General features: G+C 41.3%; 1 protein-coding gene across 1 annotated transcript in view; it reads right to left on the bottom strand.

The window, feature by feature from the left end:
• The window catches only part of LOC131203051 (probable E3 ubiquitin-protein ligase HERC6), a 49,262-nt gene that overhangs the window by 18,717 nt on the left and 11,506 nt on the right, over positions 1-19,039 (bottom strand). The window contains exons 5-15 of the mRNA XM_058192922.1: positions 18,630-18,724; positions 17,563-17,684; positions 17,129-17,271; positions 15,279-15,337; positions 14,733-14,860; positions 12,814-12,873; positions 10,215-10,311; positions 8,463-8,652; positions 6,150-6,301; positions 5,949-6,056; positions 3,410-3,514 (exon numbers count right to left, since the gene is read on the bottom strand). Of these exons, the coding sequence (XP_058048905.1) occupies positions 3,410-3,514; positions 5,949-6,056; positions 6,150-6,301; positions 8,463-8,652; positions 10,215-10,311; positions 12,814-12,873; positions 14,733-14,860; positions 15,279-15,337; positions 17,129-17,271; positions 17,563-17,684; positions 18,630-18,724 (1,259 nt within the window). The remainder of the gene's footprint in view (positions 1-3,409; positions 3,515-5,948; positions 6,057-6,149; positions 6,302-8,462; positions 8,653-10,214; positions 10,312-12,813; positions 12,874-14,732; positions 14,861-15,278; positions 15,338-17,128; positions 17,272-17,562; positions 17,685-18,629; positions 18,725-19,039) is intronic.

The following is a 19,039-nucleotide window of genomic DNA, read 5'->3' as shown; positions in this document are numbered from 1 at the left end:
TACCTACCTACCTACTTTCTTCCTTCTTTCTACTCCTCTCTCCCTACCCTTTCCCTTCTGGAGTGGTTGCTGAGCAGCCCCGACTTTACACCATTCCAGCTCATATAGTTCTTCAATTATTCCTGTACATTGGCAATCAATCAATTTATAATCTTTCCCCTCCCCCCCCATTTCCCCTTCCACCTCCCCGCCCCCCGAGACTTCCCAGAACAGAATACAGGGTATAGTAGTATCTCAACCATTTCTTTAAAAGTCTATAGAGATTCTCAGTCATCCTTTAAAAGTCTATAGAGATTCTCAGTCAGCTTATGGTTGTCCCAAAGGTGATGTTTTTTTCAAGAGGCAACTGAACTTTCTTGTTTTTCTTTGAAGACGTTTTGCTTCTCACCCAAGAAGCTTCTTCAGCTCTGATTGGGTGGTGGGATTTATTCTTCCAATAAACCCTTCCATTTCCCCACCATCCAGTCAGAGCTGAAGAAGCTTCTTAGATGAGAAGCCCTGGTTACATCTCTTTTGGATTATTGCAATGCTCTCTACATGGGGCTGCACTTGAAGTGCACCCGGAGGCTGCAGTTAGTCCAGAATGCAGCTGCGTGAGTAGTAACGGGAGCCACTCGTTGCTCCCATATAACACCGCTACTACGCAGTCTGCACTGGCTTCCTGTGGTCTTTTGGGTGCGCTTTAAGATTTTGGTTACCACCTTTAAAGCGCTCCATGGCTTAGGGCCCAGGTACTTACGGGACCGCCTGCTGTTACCTCATGCCTCCCACCGACCCGTACGCTCACACAGAGAGGGCCTTCTCAGGGTGCCGTCCGCCAAACAATGTCGGCTGGCGGCCCCCAGGGGTAGGGCCTTCTCTGTGGGAGCTCCTACGCTTTGGAACGAACTTCCCCCTGGTTTACGCCAAGTGCCTGATCTTCGGACTTTTCGCCGTGAGCTGAAAACGCATTTATTTATTCAAGCGGGACTGGATTAAAAGTTTTTATTTAATTTTAATTGGGGTTGATTCTTTTTAGGAAATGGGGTTTTATTATTTTAATCTGTACTTTTAAACTATGGCCTATTTAAATAAGTTTTTTAATTAGTTTTTTACCTTGTTTGATATTTGTGTTTTATCGGCCTGTAAACCGCCCTGAGTCCTTTGGGAGATAGGGCGGTATAAAAATTTGATTAAATAAATAAATAAATATCTTCAAAGAAAAACCAGAAAGTCCAGTTGCCTCTTGAAAAAAGCACATTTGGGAGAACCATGAACCGGATGACTGAGAATCTCCATAGACATTTAGCTATGCACTTTGGGATGAACACCCTTTGAATGGTGCAGGAATAGGAACGGATTTGCAGAAAGATTGCAGTCTATAGGAACCATTTGCGCTTCAGTTTGAGATGCAGGCCTCAACAACTCTCTAAAAGAAGGCAAATGACCAGCTGTCTGGCAAGGAGTATAAATCCTTCCATTCCTCACCATCCAGTCAGAGCTGAAGAAGCTTCTTGGATGAGAAGGAAAGCTTCTTCAAAGGAAAAACCAGAAAGTCCAGTTGCCTCTTGAAAAAACACCTTTGGGACATTTCCTTAAATCTCCATTCTCAAAATGCTAGCAGAGAAAGATGGCAGGGAATGAACTAAAATAAATGTGATTTGGAGCTTCCTTAAACGAGCCCTTAAGAAACTTTACTTATTTTATTCAAAACATTATTACACTGTGTCCAGTGTCCAAGACACATTGACATGTGTACAACTGCTTCCGAGGCCAAAGTCCTGCAGGATAAAGGGTTGCATGGGAGGGTCCTGCATTATTCATTTGCTTGCTTCTTTGTGTTGTTTGTCTTTACAGATAGCCCTCGACTTAACATTAGTTTGTTTAGTGACTGTCCAAAGTTATAACGGCACTGAAAAAAGTGACTTATGACCATTTCCCCCACTTATGACCATCGCAGCATCCCCATGGCCACGTGATCAAAATTCAGACACTTGGCAATTGACTCATAGTTATGACGGTTGCAATGTCCAGGGGTCACGTGATCACCTTTTGTGACCCTCTGACAAACAAGGTCAATGGAGAAGCCAGATTCACTAAACAATCATGTTACTAAACAACTGCAGTGATTCACTTAACAACTGTAGTGATTCACTTAACAATTGCAGCAAGAAAAGTCAAAACGGGGCAAAACGTCCTTAAACAAATGTCTCACTAAGCAATAGAGATTTTGGGCTCAATTGTGATCATATTATTGCTGATTACAGGGGTGTCAGCGTTCCAGAAAAAACTCTCCTGCAGAAAAGACTCCGAAGCAAACATCTTTCAAAGTTCTTTTACTAGCATAGGTAAACTGGCACAACTGGATAAAATCAGAATCTGGGGATCCGGGTTTTTCCTCAGTAAGACAAACTCCAAAATCCCCACCCTCATGACCCCTCTGCCAATCACATGCTCCAATTGCGAACTGTCCCATCTCGAGACATCACTCTGGCCACTCCTTCTCCAGATGCAGGCTTGGCCTGACCTTGACCGGCAGGAAAAATGTCATTATGTCTAATGGGCCCCTCTACCAAATCCCCCCTCCTATTTTCCCACACATTGGAAAGTGGCAGCACGGAAGCCTCCGGCCTAGTATGGCTTCCAAAGCTGACGGGGGGAGGGGAGTTTACTCCATATCACATTTTGAATGGTGCAAACATAAACAAACAAATAATTAGGGTCCATCGTCCATAAGATATAAAGAGGCTCATTGCTAAGGCTCTACGTCATGGGTGTCAAATTCGATTTCATTGTGTTTGACCTTGGAGGGCCGGGGGTGGGTGGGTGTATGGGCATGGTAGGTGTGACTGGGGTGAGCGTAGCTATGGTGGGTAGAATGCTGCTGGAGGCTGGGGAGGCCAAAAATAGGCTGCAGGGGCCTCACAGCGCCTCCGTGCGGCCTGGTTTTGGCCAGCAGAAGCACCATGGGCCGGTCCATTGATACTTGCAGGCTGGGCCCGTGGGTCGGATTTAAGCACCCCACGGGCCAGATCTGGCCCACGGGCCTTGAGTTTGACACCCCTGCTTTAAGTCAACCCTTGGCAACTTTAAGAGGTGTGGACCTCAATTCCCAGGATTCCCTAGCCAGTATGGATGGCTGGGGAATTCTGGAAAGTGAAGTCCACACCTCTTAAAGTTGGCAAGGTCGAAAAACTCTGCTCTCCACAAATGGTATGCCACCCTCCCCAAAGCAAATTCCTGATCAGTCTTTTCCCAGGCCGACACATTTCCGCTCCCCTATCCGAAGTCCTTTTTTTTTTTGCACTGGAAAAACAATTTGCACATTCTTTTGCAAACAAGAAAAACCTCACCAACTCTCCAATAAGCAAGAATATATATATATATATATATATATATATATATATATATATATAAAAGGATTTTTTACCTCTTGTACAGCAAAGGACCCGTAATAAAGTATTCCCCTCTTGACTGATACATTGTAGACGAAAGGAAAATAGCAGAAAGAGATTAAGCTGTATCCTGGGATATTCTGCATGTTGCAAGGGGGAAAAAAATGGAAATCTTTTGAAACAAAAGAATATCTCATAAAACCTTCTTCGCTTCCCAACTGCCTTTGTCCCTTTGGCTTCCAACCTGCATCAATATACTTTTTTTTGTATATTGCAACAGCTAAACTGTGGAATTCAAATGTTTTCCGATTCGTCTCGAAAATAAAAACAATGAACCCTCTCTTTCAAAGCAAATGTTTATGCTTGGGCACAATTAGATAACTGCCATGAAGAAAAAAAATCAACAATTCCCCAATTCTCTAATTGAGAACTTTTCATAATTCCACAGCAAAGCAGTCCATTTCACCCCTTAGGCAGGCTAATGTGTCGGATATAGATAGTCCTCGAATTACAACAATTCCTTTAGTGACCGTTCAAATTTACAACGGCACTGAAAAAATGACTTATGACCATTTTTTACATTTACGACCTTTGTAGCAGCCCCATGATCGTGTGATCAAAATTCAGATGCTTGACAACTGGTTCATAGTTATGATTGTTGCTGTGTCCCAAGGTCATGTGATCATCTTTTGCAAACCATTTGATATGCAAAATCAATGGGAAAGCCAGATTCACTTACATACATACGTACATACATACATACATACATACATACACATATACATACACACACACACATATATATACACATACATTACAGATAGTCCTTGACTTACAATAGTTCATTTAGTGACCATTCAAAGTACAACAGCACTCAAGAAATGACTTATGACCATTTTTCAGACTTATGACCACTGCAGCATCCCCATAATCTCACTTAACACATGTCTCACAGAAATTTTGGACTCAGTTGTGCTCATGTCTACCTGTACTCAAGAGAAAAACCCTGTTCAAGCATTAACAAAATAAATCTGCGAGTTTTCACAGTGATAAAAGCACAACAGCAGATTCCAATCAATGAAAAATCTAAAAACAGGTGGAGCCAGGCTAGACTGCTCAAAAGAGAGGGACAAGTAATTGCTTAGATAGGATAGGAAGAAGGAAGATACACAAGAAGTTTTCTTTTCTTTATAGGGAGCTTGTTCTTGAAACTCAGGAAATAATACTTATTTGTAGTTCCTGAATTTCCTGTTAGTATTCCTAAGTGTTTCAAGTTCAGCCTGCAGGGTGAAAGCTAGCAACTGGACTATACACACAATAGCACTTTATTAAGCCACATCCTTTGACAGCATTCCTAGCCTTGTCATGAAATAATCACAGCTTCTCGCAAAGAGAGAATTGCTCCACACTCCAGGCTCCAGAAGAAAAGCTTGTTGTGTATCCATTGGTTTACATGTGAAATTATGGGATTAGGAGCGACAGGGAATCAATGTAAAAGTGGCTTGGAAAAAGAGGTTTAAACATTGATATTTAACAACACCATTGTTGTTCAATGAAATGTTCTTCTCGTAAAATGCATTAGATTCCTTAAAATTATAATTGTTCTATGCACTATCTTGCTCAAACCCACTGCCATTTTATAAGTACTTGCTCACATGGTTCTCAGATTTTCAAGTCAATCCTAAAGTAGGAAAGTTCTCAGTGTACTATGAAGCAGTACACTGAATAGATTAAAATTAACTTAGTTTTAAGAATTTCCTAATCCCCAGGCTAGTTTAGAAACCGCAATGCTAGGGTTCACCCAACATGAAGTATTAGTATAATACCTTGCTAAAACCAGACTAAGAATATTGCATCCAGTTTTGATTGCCATGATATTAAAAAAAAAGATGCTGAGATTCTAGAAAGAGAGCAGAGAAGAGCAACAAAGATGATTAGGGGACTGGAGATTAAATGAAGAATGGTTGCAGGAACTGGGTATGTCTATTCCAGTGAAAAGAAGGACTAGGGTGACATGATAGAAGTGTTCCAATATTTGAGGGTCTGCAACAAAAAAGAAGTCAACCTATTCTCTAAAGGAAGAATAGGTTGACTCCTTGAAGGAGGACAAGAAGCAATGAATGGAAACTAATCCAGGAGACAACCAACCTAGAAATAAGGAGAATTTTCCTGACAGTTAAAATAATTAGTTAGTGGAATGGCTTTCTTCCAGAACTTATAGGTGCTCCAACACTGGAGGTTTTAAGAAAGATTGGATAGCCATTGGACTGAAATAGTATAAGGTTTCCTGCCTGGGCAGGGGGTTGATCTAGAAGTCCTTCAAGGTCCCTTCCAATTCTTTTACTATGTTCTATTCTAACATGGTAAGCAAAAATCAAACTACATTATGGATTAGTGTGATGTTTTAACCCAGGTTTCTTGACCAAAATACTTTCAACTGCGGAAAAATGGTGAATAAAGCAAGAATATATTCCAATTACTATATGCAAGGACATTTCACCTCTGTCCAAGCTTCATGAGCTCTAATACTTTCCTTCTACACAAGGCCAAGAGACCATGTAAAATGATACTTGCATCACACAGCTTCCATCTCCAAAAATCTTCTTCTATGTTAATTTTTTGAGGAATTTCATCTACGCAGAAGGTACTTGTTTGCAGTCGGCATTTAGCCTTCATGTTGACCTTGAAGGAAAATATTTATAGGTCAAAGCCATGGATTTTATATCAAGAGGCAGTATGAACTCTCCACAATCACTTCCAAGTTACCAGACATACCTTATACAGCATTTTAAGCACTCCAAGGGTATCATACCATGTTGTGTCTTTGGCAAAACGGATATAAAAAGGCAACATGGATGACACATACATCTTCAAAATTTGAACTATTTGCTCTAAAAATGGACCTGGCAACAAGGACCAATAATTTTCTGAAAGAAAGATGTTTTCAAGTCATTAAACATATAGACAGAATCAATCGTATGCTAAGTAAGCCAAACTGAGGAAAATCCTCAATGAGGCAAGAGAAGAAATAAGTAATATCTTGAGGAGTAGAAAGTCGATCTTAATTGTAGTCTAGGATCCAAAATTAATATCTATAGGTGATCAACAATTAAAAAACTACAGTGTTACCTCGGTACCCGACTGCTTCAAAACTTGTCGAATTTGGTACTCAATCTATTTTGATGAGAAAATGTTGCTCAGTACTCGACACGTTGCAATAGGAAGAGGGGGATGGCTATGGAGAACGGACAGGAAGGTGGCTGACTTAGGAAAAGGGACAAACAAGAAAGTTATTCCAAGCCGAAACAAAGGGTCACTGGTAAGTCACATGATTTGTTTGGGACTCGTCCATCACACCTTCTGGAACCAATTAGCGATGTGTACCAAAGTGACACCATACACTGAAGTAACCCCTTGTGTAGTACTTGGTTTCTTCAGCCTAACATTAATCTAGCCAGACTAAAGCACTTATCTACATAACTATTAGATATACCTGGTGAACTGCCAGAAAGGATTCACCTTCACCCTGCCTATCAAAGATTCCAAGCTATGTTGTCTCTTTGTTCCTTGGCAAAAAGAGCTGAAGTCCCTCCTGTGACTCTGGACTAAATTCTACTACCATGTTCCTTGACAGTAACTTGCGCCTAAGCCACTTAAGGCTTTAAATAGCATTGTGAGTGTATTTCAGGTCACATTTTAGGCTTTCTGAATTTTTTTTGATGTCCTCAAGGGCTGTCCTATAAAACAGCGGTCACCAACTGGTGGTCCGTGGACCACTGATCGTCCACGAGAAAATTTTGGTGGTCCACAGAAAAATTATTTGCATTTTTTATATTGCACTAAATCAGGAGTCCTCAAACTATAGCCCCTGGGATAGATACGTGCAATGAATGTTTGTAATCCTGCAGAGAGTCTCCCCCTTCTGGGTCTTTTTGTGTGGGTTGGAGGGGGGGCAGAAATTCCGACTTGGGGTCTGTTTCAGCCTCCTGGTGTGGGGCTTTGGGCAAAGGCTGGAGGGAAGTGCTGCTGGTGGAGAAGAGCCGGAGGGCCTTGTTCCAGTGGGACTGCATCATGGCCTGGAACTGGCTGACCATCTCAGCCCGCTGAGCCTCCAGGTGCCGGTCCCTGGCCTTGCACTCCTGCAGGTCTTTCCTCTGCTTGGAAAGCCTATGCTTGTAGTCCTGAGTGAGTTGCTTCTGTTGAGCTCCTTCTTGGCCAGATCCAATTTGAACTGAGCTGTTTTGCCAATGCTTTCTCATGGTGGCTGCTTAGCTCCAACAACTGCTTCCTGTTGGGGGTCTAAGGAGCCCGGGCAGGCAGGCGAAGAGTGGCTGGGAGGGGAGGGGTGAGCAGAGGCTGGCAAGGCACCCCTCACTGTGAGTGCCATCAAGCTGGACATTGAGTTGGCCACACTCACCCAGCCAGTCATTAGGCAGATCATATTAGTGGTCCGTGGGATTTCAAATTATGAATTTAGTGGTCCCTGGCGTCCGAAAGGTTGGGGACCCCTGCTATAAAACATGGTTCTGAAAACCATTGAAAATGTGGCTTTGTTCCCTGGTCTAAGAGTAGGGTGACTTTTGAGGTCCTCTCGTTTGTTTTTCTTTCTTTCTGGGGAATGTTTTAAGGTGTTGACTTTCTCATTTCAGCTATCCAGGATTCATTCTTTTTCTTTCCTTATTTTATAATGGAAGTCACTCAGAGTTAGATGGCTTCAAAACAAACAAACAAACAAACAAACAAACATTTGTCACATAAAAAGGGAATACACTAGTTCTCTGTTACCCTGGAAGGCAAGATCAGAACCAGGGAGATGAATCTACAGAGAAGCGCTACAGTCGGAGCCATCAAACAGTGGACTAGATTGCCTCATGAAGACATAGATTCCCCTTCACTGGAGGGGTTCAAACATAGACTGGATAGCTATCTTGAATAAAACAATCTCTGATACCTTCTATGATTATGGCTCTATTGCTTTTTCCGAGAAAATGTAGAGTTCTCTTGAGTTGGGAGACTGAGGAATGTAATGTATGAATGGGGGCACACAGGATGCGTGAAAAGAAAAAAAGAGAATTGTTCCAAACTCACCTAGAATGTTGGAAGAGTCCTTGCTCAGATCTGTGACAACTTCAGCAAACTGTAAAGCTACTGACAGTATCCTGCGTGCTCCAAGAGCAAAACAGCACTCGGGCACCAGAAGAAAAATAAAAAAAGCTTCTTGGTGACGAGAACTCCGTGGAAGAGCAGGAAATAGGTGGTCCGATAGAGAAAAATAGATCTGTTTAAAAACAGTATGTATAGTTGGCTACAGATCTATCTAGTTTCAGAAGAAAAGAAGAGGAACGATTGTTGCTCTGCCCACTCCTGAAATGCAGCCAGTGGTGGGATTCAGCCAGTTCGCACCACTTCAGGAGAACCGGTTGTTAACTTTCTGAGCAGTTTGGCAAACTGCTTGTTGGGAGAAAATATTAGGGCAGAGAACCAGTTGTTAAATCTCTTGAATCCCACCACTGAATGCAGCCCATTATAGTGTGGTACCAGGTTGCATGGTCAGACATTACTTTGCCAGGACTGAACTTGTCTTGTGAGAAGATATTGAAAGGGGTGGCCAAGAGATACTATTGTCCCATGAGGTTGAGGTTGCATGGATCAGGTAGGAAGCCTTCTCCGTGTAGCTCCTATGTTCTAGATAATTCGACTCATAAACCTTGGCTTTCCATAACTTTATTCTGCTGGGTGTTTAATCTTAGGGGGGCTGTGGCATCTGTTGGAGTAGGGGAAAGTGGATGAGCTTTTTCTTAATGTTATTTGTTGTTTTTACTCTGTAGCACTCTATGCTGACATGGGCTATGGAGGGAATGGAGTACATCAGGACAGGATTTCTGTGTAATTGGAACTCACGAAGAGGCAGAGCTCCCAATTCTACAGGGAGATCTGCACTGAATTCTTACAGAAGAAGAAACTCTACACTACTAACCAGAACATTCAAAACATTTGCCAGACCCATTCTTGAATACAGCTCATCTGTCTGGAACCCATACCACATCTCTGACATTAATACAATTGAACGAGTCCAAAAATATTTTACAAGAAGAATTCTCCGCTCCTCTGTAAACAACAAAATACCATATTCCACCAGACTTGAAATCCTGGGATTAGAGAATTTAGAACTCCGCCAACTCTGACAAGACCTGTGTTTAACACACAGAATCATCTATTGCAATGTCCTTCCTGTTAAAGACTTCAGCTTTAATCACAACAATACAAAAGCAAACAACAGATTCAAACTTAATGTCAACCGCTTCAATCTTGATTGCAGAAAATATGACTTCAGTAACAGAGTTGTTAATGCTTGGAATACACTACCTGACTCAGTGGTCTCCTCTCCAACTCCGAAAAGCTTTAACCAAAAACTGTCTACCATTGACCTCACCCCATTCCTAAGAGGACTATAAGGGGCGTGCATAAGTGCACAAAAGTGCCTACCGTTCCTGTCCTATTGTTTCCTTTCAATATATGTTCCTGTATATAATGTTGTGACAAATAAATAAATAATAAAAAAAAAGTTGCATTCCAACTGGAGATAATCGTTACCCCGAAGGTATCTAAAGCTGGGGTGGGAAGCCAGATACTCTCCCCATGTTCTAGATTAGAATTTTGGGGTTTTTTATCTTCTACTAACTGTTAGCACAACCTTCACACAACTGAAAGTACTACTTGTGGGATCAGGATTATATACTAGTCCGTCTAGGGATTCTCTCATCTGGTCACAGAACAATCAATAGACTGTCCAATGAGGAATAATCCCTTTATTGAAAGAAAAAATATAGTTTTTTTTACCTCCTCAGCAATCCAATCTTTCCCATTAAGTTCCTTCAAAACTTCTCTTGCTTCTTGCAGATCCACTGGGATATAACAGTCCATTGACACAGCAGATCTAGGAGGCAAAATGGAATGTCTATTTTCCGAGGAATGTCCAAGGCTCAATCACATGTTTCTCAATGTTACCATTCAGAAATGTTATACAGTGACCACCTACATTATATTTCCTAGCTTTTGGGCATCAGATCTTTCAAAGAGAAAATTGACTTATCAGGATTTAAGGCTCTTCTTCAGATAAATCACTGGAAATTTACTTACTTGCCTATTTACATCATAGAACCAGATAAAAACTGAAATAAGGATATGGGTGGGAAGGACAAATAATAATTTTATTCCTTTATATAGTTTGGAGATGATGGGATGTTTATTATTGCAAGATTCAGAATAGCCATGGCATGGCAGTGATTTTTGCTCCTTATTTTCAACTTTTTGAGATTAACAAGTTTGAAGATGACTACAATTTTTCTTCCAAATATCTGTCAGGGTTACGGGTCTGCAAGCAGCGGCAATATGGAAATCCTTTAATAATCTCAAGAGCCCAGGGTCTTCATTTTTAAAGGTAACGGGACATTTTGCAGGCATAATGATTTGAAGAATTTGGAATGGATTTACATCGAAGTCTTAATTCAGTCACAGAGCTAATTAGGTTAGTAAACTGAGTTATTAGCTACGCTGCAACCCAATTGACCTTGAAAAGTGGCTGGGAAGCTACAACTGGTCTGGAAATATTGTCCTGATCACAATGCGGCTGCGCGGGTTATTGAGGGAGCAGCACGTAGCTCCCATGTAACACCTATCGTGCGCAGACTGCACTGGCTACCTGTGGTCTTCCGGGTGCGCTTCAAGGTTTTGGTGACGATCTTTAAAGCGCTCCATGGCTTAGGACCGGGATATTTACGGGACCGTCTTCTGCCGGCTTCAATCTCCCAGCAACCGGTGCGTTCTCACAGAGAGGGACTCCTTAGGGTGCCGTCAGCCAAACAATGTCGGCTGGCGGCCCCCAGAGGGAGGGCCTTCTCTGTGGGGGCTCCTACCCTGTGGAATGAGCTTCCCCCTGGACTCCGACAATTGTCTGACCTTAGAACCTTTCGCCGCGAACTTAAAACCTATTTGTTCCGTCTCGCTGGACTGGCTTGATTTTTAAAAAAAATTTTTTTTAATTTGATTAATTGGGGTTTTAAATTTTTAATAATTTATAGGGTGTAATTGTGTTTTAGTTTTGGCCAATTGAATTAGTTTTTTAAGGGTTGTTTTTTAATATTGTCTGTTTTCCTGTATTTTAACTGGCTGTTCACCGCCCTGAGTCCCTCGGGAGAAGGGCGGTCTATAAATTAAAATATTATTATTATTATTATTATAGAAGAAAAGGGGGCAGATAAATGCAATAAATAATTTCTTCAGATGTTAAATTCAATTGGGTGACACTAGTATAGCGATCCCCAACCTTAGCAGCTTAGTGGCCCAGCTGAGGGACGAGAGAGGAGAACTGGTGGCAGGCCGGTGCACACACACACACCCAGCTTTACCTTGCACAAGATGAGCTGCACACACACACGCCTGCCAGACCGTCACTTGCGTGAGCTGAGCTGCGTGCTCGCATGCACACCAGCCCACCACTCACAAGGCCTGGCTGCAAATAGGCCACGGCGAAGTAGTAGGCCAGTGATGGCTAACGTTTTGGTGCTAAGTGCCCAAAGCGTGCGTGTGCACTCCCAAAATGCAACGCGAGCACCCCCCCGCGCATGAGCACACAATAGATTCAAACTTAAAGTGAACCGCTCCAATCTCGTTTGCACAAAATATGACTTCAGTAACAGAGTTGTTCATGCCTGGAATGCACTACCAGACTCTGTGGTCTCATCCCAAAATCCCCAAAACTTTAACCTAAGACTGTCTACTGTTGACCTCACCTCATTCCTACGAGGTCTGTAAGGGACGTGCATAAGAGCACCAGTGTGCCTACCGTCCCTGTCCTAATGTTCCCTTTAATTGTATCCATTTTATGTATTCAATTCATGCTTATACTTATATATTATCTAATATGTACTCGACAAAATAAATAAATAAATAAATAAATAAATGTCCCCCCCCCCATGCATGTGCCATGCCCCCATGCCCATTTTTGGCTTTCAGGTTGGTGGCCTTCCAGGCCCAAAACGAGGCGTGGGGGGCGCGCAGCACCCCCGCACCCCGTTTTGGCTTCCAGGTTAGTGCAGGCGGCCTTCCACCAACCTGGTGGACGTGCGCAAACCCCCAAAATGCAATGTGAGCACCCCCTGGGCACGCGCGTGTGTGTCCCCCCACATGCGCCCCACCCCCAGCGCATGCGCGGCAGAGACCTGAAGATCAGCTGGCCAGCGGGAGGCGGGCTGGGGCAATGGCTGGCGTGCCTGCAGAGAAGGCTCTGTGTGGCACCTGTGGCACGCATGCCAGAAGTTCGCCATCACGGTAGTAGGTCGTGGCACTGAAGTTGGGGATCCCTGCACTAGTGAGCCAGGACTTGTTATTCTCTCCTGAGTATCCAACCTCACTGCTGCATACCTTGCAGGCTACTCACCTGGTTTGTAAAAAGCTTGCTGTTAAGCAAGATGGTGAGGAAAAAATTTCTTCTATCTCCCTACCAAAAAGATAAAAAGAAAAGCCATTAATAAAACCACAACATACCAACCCATCTTTATACTTGCTTGGAAATAATTCCGTGTCCAACGTGAGCCACAGTGCCACAGTGGTTAGAGTGCAGTACTGCAGGCTACTTCTGCTGCCTGCAATTTCGCAATTCAAATCTCCCCAGGCTCAAGGTTGACTTCCAAGGTGGGTAAAATGAGGAGCCAGATTGTTGGGGGCAATAGGCTGACTTTGTAAACCTCTTAGAGAGCGCTGTGAAGCGGTATATAAGTCTAAGTGCTATTGCTATTAAATCACTTCCTTTAGTTTATAGTCTGAATAAAATGTGAATCAGAAAATATAAATAAGAGTTCATCAACTTCCATATAAATCTTGACAAAGTTTACTTTCCACATATGTTAGTGTACAAATCTCACATCTTGTACTTCTTTTCTTCCCTTTGGCTATAAAATTTACCCCCAGCTATTATATCAGAAACAGTCAATTATGTCATACTGTGGCATTCAATGAAATACCATCATTGACAGGGACCATAATTGTAGGAAATCACTGCCTTCCAGATGTTGCTGAACTACAATCTCAAACAGCTTTCTTGATATGGCCAATGATGAGAACTGCAGGAAACTGAAGATTCAACAACATCTGAAGAGCTACAAGTTCCCTGTAAAAAGAATGAATTTTTATGTCCATTCAGAAATAACATTGGTCTTTGTTTGAAAAACTTGTACAGTGCATAAGACCTTAATTGCTCTCATTAACATTTGTTCAAGCTCCAGAAACCTAAATCTTATCCTTCACTGTTCAGCTATCTGCTGATAGGGTGGAAACAGACTGAACTTTCTCTAACTTCTAATAGGACCAGAATGTTGACCCATCCATCTGCTGGAGAAGAGTTTTCAGGTTCAAAGATAAGAACAGGATGGAACATAATATTTTAGAGTATTTATATGCTATTCATTTATATGCTATTAATGGCTCAAGAGTGCTGTAATGGTACTATTTACGAGATCGCCTTCTGCCACCGATAGCCTCCCATCGACCTGTGCACTCCCACAGAGTGGGCCTTCTCAGGGTGCCGTCGACCAAACAATGTCGGTTGGCGCCCCCCAGGGGGAGAGCCTTCTCTGTGGCGGCACCAGCCCTTTGGAATGAGCTGCCTCCTGGGTTGCGCCAACTCCCCGACCTCGGGACCTTCAAACGCGAACTTAAGACCTTATTATTTCATCGTGCGGGACTGGCCTAAGCGAAATTTTAAATCGAAATTTTAAATGGGTTTTATGCCGGTCTATAACCGTTTTAGTTTGATTTGGCCTGTTAAATATTTGGTTTTAATTCTGCTTTTAAATTTGTTGTTCGTATTCTGTGTTAGTTTTTAATATGGCTGTAAATCGCCCCGAGTCCTTTGGGAGAAGGGCGGTATAGAAATTAAATTATAAATAAATAAATAAAATAAATAAATAAATAAATGTGGGGATGAGAGATGGGAAGAAGAGTTGCAATCTAGATAAGTGTCTAGGGAGCCAAGCTTGCAGAAGGAGTGGGGGCATGGCAAACAGAATAACAAAACAGCAGAATTGGAAGGGACCTTGGAGGTCTTCTAGTCCAACCCCCTGCTCAAGCAGGAAACCTTGCAGGAAACAGTTAGGGACCTTCCCAAATTTTGAGAGTCTAAAAGTGAGAATGAGGGAGAGATGTACTTTCAGATATGCAAAATTCTGCTAATGTAGCTTTACAATAGAGATACTCCTAGTTGTGCTTCTTGCCTGGACTACCACAAAGGGCTGATAGATGCTTACAGAAATACAATTTTCTCGTTAGAAACAGGCAATACAAGGCAATACAAGTAGCAACCTTTTAGCATTCTGCTGTGCTTCACTTCCTATTTCTGCTGACTTCCATTTCTCAATCAGTCCTCTATCCAGCTGGCTGATCCTAGGCAAGACTTCCAAAGAGGTAGCTGCATTAGCACACGCAGAAGCCTAAACAAAGAAAAACCCAAGCGAAAAAGTGTTGCTATCTCACATAACCGATGCTGCATAATATAAACCTTTGAGAAGGCGGAGATCCATGGTCACTTCTCATTCATGTTCCTGTAGAAACTGGGGATGCAACTTTTGGGAAATTGTGTTTGCAAATATGATTGCCAAGTTGGCAAATCGTCCAAATGTCTAAGTAAAGAGAAGAAACTTTTGGGTGCGGTCCAAGAACACATTTCATTTAGGCAAGTTGGTACTTATTAGAATAACTGTATTCACAAACTGCAGGTAGTCCTCATTTATAGCATCTTCTATAATCTATTTGAAGTGCTACACAGTCTACTAATAATAATTTAGCTTACTGATAGTTTGCTAATGATGTTGAAGTCAAGATAGTTTACAAAAGAAATAAAAAGATTACCTGAAATATATTGACAAAGTTGACATATGCTCCAGCAAAAACTTTGACTCTCAACAATTCTACAATGATATGAATATAAGTGTATTATTATTATAGTTCATCTCACAGTCAGACAGATGTTATTATTATTGTAATAAGTACAATATTTCTGTAATTTCTGCACCTTCCTTTCTCTTGTGATTTACAGTATAACTTTGTGGGGGTGCTTTTGAAATTTCCAGAAGGAATTCACCCGCAGCTTATAATTTCTTTATCTCTCAAAAAAAAATTTCTTCATTAAACTTTCTAACATAAACATGCAGCAGCTCTCGTTCTCCACTAACAGAAATATATATTTTCTTTTCATGACAAACAGAAGGAGAATTCTGCGCTCACTCCAATCATATATTGTTTATATTTTGCAGCCAGAATGTTGGGCATATTAGATTAGAATGTCAGAATTCACTGTATTAAAAAAAAACAATCTTTATTTTGCTTTGGCTGGTCAAGGAATTACATATCTATGCAATTCTCTATTTCTACACTCCTCCCAACTGATTAAAATGTGAGAAATTGCCTCAGGTAGTCTTCAGCTCAGGACCACAATTGAGCCCGAAATTTATGTTCCTAAGCAACACATTTATTATGTGTGTTTTGCCCCATTTTACGATCTTTCTTGCCACATTTGTTAAGTGAATCACTGCAGTCATTAAGTTAGTAACACGGTTGTTAAGTAAATCTGGCTTCTACAATTGACTTTGTTTGTCAGAAGGTGGCAAAAGGGGATCCCAAGACCCTGGGACAATGAAATCGTTTTAAATATGAGTCAGTTGCCAAGTGTCTGAATTTTTATCATGTCACCTTGGGGATGGTGCAATGATTGTATGAAAAATAGTTTTCTTTTTGTTTACATTTATATCCCACCCTTCTCCGAAGACTTAGGGCGGCTTACAGTGTGTAAGGCAATAGTCTCATTCTATTTGTATATTTACAAAGTCAACTTATTGCCCCCCCAACAATCTGGGTCTGGTTATAGTAACTACTCCCTTTTTTCAGTGTGGTTGTAAGTTTAAATGGTCACTAAACAAACTTTTTATAAGTTGAGGACTATCTCCTAATTCCCACATTTTAAAAATTGTTTAAAAATTAACAATACAATCCTTTGGAACAGTAACTTAGACCATGATAGTACTCGGCTCTAGAAAGCACTCAGTCCTGGGATTGGTTGGCAGTTTAAGGCCCTCCCTCCACTTTTTAACTTTTAACTTATTTTATTTTTCTTTCTATCTGGCTCCTTTTACTGATTATGCACTGCATTTTTAAACGCTATGTTTTTATGCTTTTAACTGTACGCCACCTAAGAGTCACCCTGTGAATGAGATGGACAACTATCTAAATCTGACAAATCAAATCAAATAAAAATGTAGGTCTTGATTTAGGGTATAACCACTTTTGAGTCCACCTTCACCCAGGGAAACACATTGGGTGACTTCAGTCTAGCCATTAAATCTTAACCCAAACCACTTCACGAAGTTTTGGGATGATCTTAGTGATAAAAAACATATGGTGTTGTATTTATATCACTTTAAACTTTTAGAGTAAACACAACACACAAATCCAGAAAAATTTAATTCCAAAGAACTTTCATGAATATTTGCTCAGAATGTCAAAAAAGTCAGTGATCAAACACTGAATAAAATATACTCAAATCGAATCAGAATTTTAGGAGTCACTTTTCAAAGAGAATTAACCATCTGTTTTCAAAGCTATGGGATGTCTCAAATATGCTTAAATGTGGCTGTATGTTGCCCCCTTGCATTTTTGTATTAACACTATTTTGCATTCAGGATTTGTGTTTACAAAAAAAGTACCATTAGGGGCCAGAAGAGCATTGAGGTCAATACACTTTCTTTCTTCCTGTCTGCTATCCGATGCCAAACTTTCCGTGTGCTGTGGGAGACCACGTCCAAAAGACCACAACTGCCGGGACTCAGAGACACAAAGAGTATGATAACTGCAGAAAAACCAAAATACTGTCAGCTTTCCGTATGGACAACTCTGCTCTCTATCTTTTTGGGATGGTCATGGTTTAGAATTGTGACATTAATACAAGTTCCCTAAATATGTCTCAGATGTATAGTCTACTCATCATTGAAAGCTCCTGGTAAACCAACAGCCTCCAAAATATTAGAAGTGCTGAATGCACTTTGAACGGATTTTGTTTTTACATAAGCTATATCAATTTCCCTTGAAAACTCAGGTACAACCACTCACATAGATGTGGAAGGAAAGAGATGGTACATACCTTCCACAGGAAATATGGGAAACTGGACCATCAATCTCATCGATTTTCTGAGGACCAGTTTTTGAAGAGTTGTGTCCTAGTTGTCCAGCACTATCATCTCCAAAGGTGAAAACACTGCCATTCTATGAAGGATGTTAACAAATCAAGCACCATCAAGTTTTCCCCCCCTGCCAGCTATATTACTTTTATTATACATTTCTGCTACTATATGTTGTTGTTTTGGAGCACAAAGGTTATATTTGCATGCAGATGTGCCTGACTCCAACTGCAACCTTCTGATTTTGCAACATGGTCTTTGATAGCAAGAAAAAGGAATCAACAAAAATAGTTCCCAAACTCTTTTCTTCACTTCCATACTTCTAGAGCGTGCAAACTCATGTCTCTAATCCAGCGCTTCCTTCCTAATCCAGGAAGGAAAACAGCAATATGAAAGCTTAAAACAGGGGTGTCAAACTCGCGGCTTGCGGGCCAGATGCGTCACATGCTGGCCATGCCCACCGATTAAACAAAGGGGGAAAAGTCACGATATGTCGCATAAAGACGTGACGGCACAAATTTGACATCCCTGGCTTAAAACAAAGCTAAATATGCTTCCGGTTGAAGAGAAAAAACAAAAATATTCACCTATGAGCAAATTAGGGGGAAAGTGCTAATTAAATCCTACCCACCACAATGACCCATTTTAAATAAAGTCTTTATGGAGGAATGTCTGAAAATGCTTCTAATTGTTAAGTATTGTATACCATAGAGCAGGGGCCCCAAACCCTGATCCATGGACTGGCACTAGTCAAAGGCATCCCAGCAACCGGGCCATGCAAACAAGCAAAGCCCCATCTATGAGATACAGGCAGCATGTAAAACTCTGCCTACCCCCCACTTTCTCCATCGAACCGATCCCTGGTGCCCAAAAGGTTAGGGGCCACTGCTAGAGAGACCATGCCAGTTCCATCATTTCTTACATTTAGTACTCAAATATTCAGTATCTGAATATTCCACAAAACAATTCCCAATATCCAGTTAACCAACTACAGCTAGCAGTATGGAAACTTTGTTTACGAAGATGTTACCTTGGTGAGAACAGCTGTATGTTCATCTCCGCAGCTAACATAAGTCACTTCAAGGTTTCTCAGGGCACCTACTGAATAAGGTTTGAAGATCTGTTCTGTTGGGGGGAAAAATATTGTAGCATTTTATATGAATATTCCAAGAACCTTCTCAAAGTTTATTAAAATATGCTGTTATTTATTAAGTGTGACTAAAATAATTACTGTAATAGAAATTGAATTAAAGTAGTTACAGCAAGCTTTGAAAAACCACTCTAGAAGTTTCCAAAATGTAAACCTTAGAATCGTCACAGTCTTTGAAGTGAGGAACAAAGAATTTGGCTGGTGAAAAAGTTGTTTGTCTACACCAGGGGTGGGTAACTATGGCAACTGTGCAATCTGTGGACTTCAAACCCCAGAATTCCTTATGGCTG

Source organism: Ahaetulla prasina, chromosome 8, assembly GCF_028640845.1.
Source record: "Ahaetulla prasina isolate Xishuangbanna chromosome 8, ASM2864084v1, whole genome shotgun sequence".
In the NCBI taxonomy this organism is placed as follows: domain Eukaryota; kingdom Metazoa; phylum Chordata; class Lepidosauria; order Squamata; family Colubridae; genus Ahaetulla; species Ahaetulla prasina.
The sequence above is the reverse complement of the archived record's forward strand: the minus strand, read 5'-3'. Positions and strand labels throughout refer to the sequence as shown.